Source organism: Pinus tabuliformis, chromosome 6 (genome assembly GCF_031772625.1).
Source record: "Pinus tabuliformis cultivar Carrire ecotype Pingquan chromosome 6, CPIR1, whole genome shotgun sequence".
Taxonomy (NCBI): Eukaryota; Viridiplantae; Streptophyta; class Pinopsida; order Pinales; family Pinaceae; genus Pinus; species Pinus tabuliformis.
Genome location: NC_142292.1, coordinates 1,257,166,142 through 1,257,171,184, shown reverse-complemented (window position 1 = coordinate 1,257,171,184; position 5,043 = coordinate 1,257,166,142). Strand labels below are relative to the sequence as shown.

The 5,043-nt window shown below is 50.1% G+C and overlaps 1 protein-coding gene across 1 annotated transcript; it reads left to right on the top strand.

Annotated features, from left to right (window-relative positions):
• Nucleotides 1-1,782: 1,782 nt before the first annotated feature.
• On the top strand, nucleotides 1,783-2,361 carry LOC149263225 (uncharacterized). Its single transcript, XM_089386988.1, has one exon. It carries the CDS (start codon nucleotides 1,783-1,785, stop codon nucleotides 2,359-2,361), a length of 579 nt encoding a protein of 192 aa, XP_089243114.1.
• Nucleotides 2,362-5,043: the final 2,682 nt, after the last annotated feature.

Genomic DNA, 5,043 nt, shown 5'->3' with positions numbered 1-5,043 from the left:
ATGGAGGATCATAAGAAACACTTAGCAATGGTGTTCGAGGCACTGAGGACAAATCAGTTGTTCTTGAAGAAGTCTAAGTGTGTGTTCGCTCAGACCGAGATTCCGTTCCTTGGGCATATTGTTGGTCAAGGGTACATACGGATGGAGCCAAGCAGAGTAAAGGCGATTGAGGACTGGGTTGAACCGAAGAATGTCCATGAGATGAGGGTGTTCTTGGGCATGACTAACTACCAACGGAAGTTCGTAGAGGGGTACTCCAAGGTGACATCGGCACTGACAGACCTGTTGAAGAAAGACAAGAGGTGGAATTGGACGAGCAAATGTCAAGAGGCATTTGATGACTTAAAGAAGAGGATGGTTACAGCACCGATATTGAAGTTGCCTGACTTCGAGAGACCGTTTGAGGTACACACTGATGCTTCATATTTTTCCATAGGAGGGGTTCTTATGCAGGACGAGCATCCGGTGGCGTATGAGAGTCGGAAGTTGCAGGATAGAGAACAAAGATATCCGGTCCATGAGAAGGAGATGACTGCCATCATCCATTGTCTTCATGTGTGGAGACATTACCTGGTTGGGAAGCCGTTTGTTGTCAAGACTGACAACGTTGCAGCAAGTTATTTTACATCACAACCGAAGCTTTCTACGAAGCAAGCTCGGTGGCAAGACTTCTTGGCAGAATTCGACATGACTATCGAGTATAGACCGGGTAGACACAATGCAGTAGCAGATGCCCTTAGCAGGAAAGGACAACTGGCAGCATTGGAGGAAGAAGAGGACTGGGCAACCAGGGGTAGAAGTCGAGTTCAAATGTCAGAGGAGATGCAGAATAAGATCAAGGGAAGTATTGAAACCGATACTTTGGCGCAGAATATAGTGAAGCAGGTAAAGGAGGGGAAGACACGGAAATTCTTCCTACGAGATGGGTTCCTGTTCTTCGGAAACCAACTCTATGTTCCAAAGTCATCTGGACTCAGGAGACACCTTTTGAGGGAGTGCCACGATTCTCCATGGGCTGGACACCCAGGGCATCGTCGTTCTTTGGCATTGTTGGAGAGGGGGTTCTTTTGGGAGAAGATGAGAGAGGATGTGGAGGAGTATGTACATACGTGCATAATTTGTCAGCAAGACAAATCGGATAATCAGAGATCAGGAGGACTGTTGCAGCCCTTACCGATTCCAGAGAGGCCATGGATGAGTGTCTCAATGGACTTCATCACTCAGTTACCACAGGTTCAGGGGTATAATGGGATTATGGTCGTGGTCGATCGTTTTTCCAAGTATGCTGTCTTTGTTCCTACAAAGATACCTTGTGGAGATGAGCGGACAACGGAGTTGTTCTTTAAGAACATAGTGAAGTATTGGGGAATGCCGTTGAGTATTGTGTCGGATAGGGATCCGCGATTTACAGGGAGATTTTGGACCACATTGTTCAAGATGGTCGGGACAGAGTTGTTGATGAGTTTGAGTTACCATCCACAGACAGATGGGCAGACCGAGAGGATCAACGCACTACTGGAGGACTACTTGCGACATTATGTAACGGCTGATAAGAAGAATTGGCCTGAACTCTTGGATATTGCCCAGTTTAGCTACAATATTCAAAAGAGTTCTGCAACAGGGTATAGTCCATTTGAGTTGGTAAATGGACAGATGCCGGTTGCACCACATACCGTAGTGACGGGAGGCTTCTTGAGAAGCCCTCATGCGAAGAGATTCATGAAGGCTTGGGAGGAGACCTTGGAGTTGGCACGGTTGCGCTTGCACGATGCTGCAAGGAGGATGAAAAAGTATGCTGATCGTGGGAGACGGGAAGCACACTTTGGTGAGGGGGACATGGTGTTTCTCAGGATTACCGGAGAGCAGTTTCAGCCGGCCAAGGGGACGACAAGCAAACTGACACGGAAATATGAGGGACCATTCCCGGTAAAGAAGAAAGTGGGGGAAGTTGCTTATGAGCTGGAACTTCCACGCCATATGAACATGAAACACCCAGTTTTTCATGTGAGCCAGTTGAAGAAGTGTCGACTTGATTCAGATCATCCAGAGAGATTTGAACCAACGAGAGGACCAGCCGAGATTGTGGACAGACCAGGACTAGAGTTGGAGAAGATTGTGAGTCTCAGAACTACTGGTGTTGGTTGCCATCGACGACGGGAATTTCTTTGCAGATGGAAGGATGCACCAGAAGAGGAGATCTGGGAGACGGAGGATTCACTTTGGAGATGGAAGAACACGATCGAGAAGTTTGACAGAAAGTTGAGGAGAAGAGCAGGAATTGTCAGGACGACAATGACTTCTGGTGGGGGAGAATGTAGCGCCCTGCAGCTCTGCCCGGGCGCACGCTCCTCTAACTCGTGAAGGACAAACGGGTGACCCGAGGGCGACCCGTGCACGATGGGCGGGCGACCCGAGGGCGACCCGCGCCCGAGGGGCGGGCGACCTATGCGACGAGCGGGCGGTGGTAAACGACGGTTCCAGCCTGCGACAAAACAATGCGACGAACTCATGGCTATGTGTTACACTTAGTGCGAAGTGGAAAAAGGCCGAAGCCTTATACCATGCATTGGAAGCTTTGCCATGGGCAAGGGCCGACGTGAAATAAAACTAAGGCAGGGGCTTTGTATAACGAATTTAAGGGGTCGGCCTAAGGGCTTGACACCCCTTCACCGAATGGTAAGCTAGCGTATATATGGATGGCACAGAGCTTCATTTGGCAGCAACTCACATTGCTCTCATCCTCCTAAGGAATAGTGCGCACTTGTTAGAGGACGTAGCTATTCGCAGCAGATGAGCCCGCCGAGCCGGGCAGAGGTCGGGCGAAGTCGAGTTAGAATTCTCGGTAGTGCGGATCTGTACAGGCGCAACCGCAGCGGGTGAGCCCGCCGAGTCGGGTAGAGGTCGGGCGAAGTTCGGGTCTGAAGTTCGGAGTGCGCACGGTGGTATAACACTTGGACCGGGTTGTGGCTGGGTAGGGTTGTGCACGGTGTGCCCCCCTGCCCAACGCCGGTTGGTGTGGAGTTATACATTGGGTGCGGGTAGTGGGTCGTGCACGGGGTTTACACGCCCGCCCGACCACCAGTTCGTGTAGCAGAAGTGTTGGCAGTGATGCGCCCACCCGCCAACGTCGGGTCCGTGTAGAGGCGCGTTGTATTGGCTCATCGTGTGAGTGGCGGTAGGGCCGTGCACGGTGCGCCCACCTGCCCGACGACACGAGGGTTGGGTATTACATATTATTACTTGGGTTTTGGTGGAGTCTTGGCGAACCGCCGTGCGGGCGTGCACGGGCGGTCGCCCTCTCGAGTTGTAAAATATTACCATTGTAATAAAAGATGATTTTTATCATATTACCGTGTTGATCATTGTTATGTTGATGTTATTATCAAGCATTGTTAATGGTTTTCACATGTTAATGTTATAAATTCATAATTGCTGTGAATTTTTAAGGCGTAGCCCGTAAAGTTTGTTAATGATGGAATATCTTAATGGCTTAGGCGGTGCCGCACCCGCCCAATTAAGAAAAAAAAAAGAATTGGGGGCGTGACAGCGCCCCTCGTGCAGGCGCCACCCGGGCCGCCCGCGCCCTCGCCCGACAGGCAGGGCGATTCCGAGAATCGCCCTGCCTGCCGGGCGAGGGCGCGGGCGGCCCGGGTGGCGCCTGCACGAGGGTGCCCCCTGTCACGACCCTACACCTGCGGTGCTCTTCCAACTGCTTATAGCGAGGTGCGGCACCATCGAACGCTTTCTTTTCACCAATACTCACCTTCGTGGACTACGCCTAATTCACTTGTCCTTACTTAGTTTGTGTTTCGCAACCAAGTAAAATGCATTTATCCTTTATACTTAATGAAGCCCATACTCATTCATTATCCATATGCAATTAACCAAGAACATCAACAATTGCAAACAAGTATAAAGGGAGGGGCAACTCCCGAACAGTCTGCCCAACAATATATTATAATAGTTTCTTCAATAATACATCATCAAGTATACTTGGAAAAACTCCAAGTCTATACTTAGAATAATTTTACAATCAAGGCATAGAACAACCTTTACAATACATGTGCCAACCTCATACGGTAGGAGGGTGCTCACCCAAGACACCAAGAACTCCACCTCTAAGTTCTGCACAAAGCTACCTCAAAACCGCACCTTGATTGACCTACACCTGACCTCCGGTAAAACTGCGCACTTTACAAGTGGAGCGCATGAGATATGCACACTCCTCTTTTCTGCGCACTCCTTTACCCCTTATCCAATGCGTAGTAGGAAGTGCGAGCTGCTTGAGTGATTCCAAATGAGACTTGCGTCCTCTCCATATATACACAAGTTTGCACAACGTAAGGGTGTGTCCAGCCTTAAGGCCGACCCCCAAAACATGTTAAAACACCCATCGAATGGCTATAGTGTATGTCGGCCTTGCCATCGTGCAAAGCCTCTCCACGCCAAGGTATAAGTCCTTCGCTCCACGCATTTTTCCCACTAAGTGTCGCGCGCCCTCATGTAACGTCGCACTTAGCTCGCCAAAACTTCGCATATGTCCGGAAGTGGAGCGCCCGCCCGTCGCATGTCTACCCGCCCATCGCACCGATATGCGCCCGCCGTGCCTGTGCGCCCGTCGCACCCGACGCTCGTCTGCCCGAGTTGCAAAGACCTTACATCCTCCTCCACCTGAAATCGTTGTCGTCCTCGACAACATACCATCTCGGTAGCTCTCCACCAAGATCATCATCGAGCATGATGTCAACTCCTCCACATAAGGCAAACATCCCTGCAACATATGTAGAATCTCATCTCCATCATGTTCCACCTCAATGACTAACTGCCATCAAGACAACCATACCAAGGTATACACCTCTACGGTATGTACTCCATCAGATATCATCTCAATCCATGATCGTTGACCCCTTTGCTACAATCTCCACTGCAACAACTCGTGTCAACCACATCATGTGTCACCATGTGAACCCCTATCATGATACTCCAACAAAATGTCAACACATCTCTGTACACTTCGCGATCCCATGTCTGAACTAGTTGGGT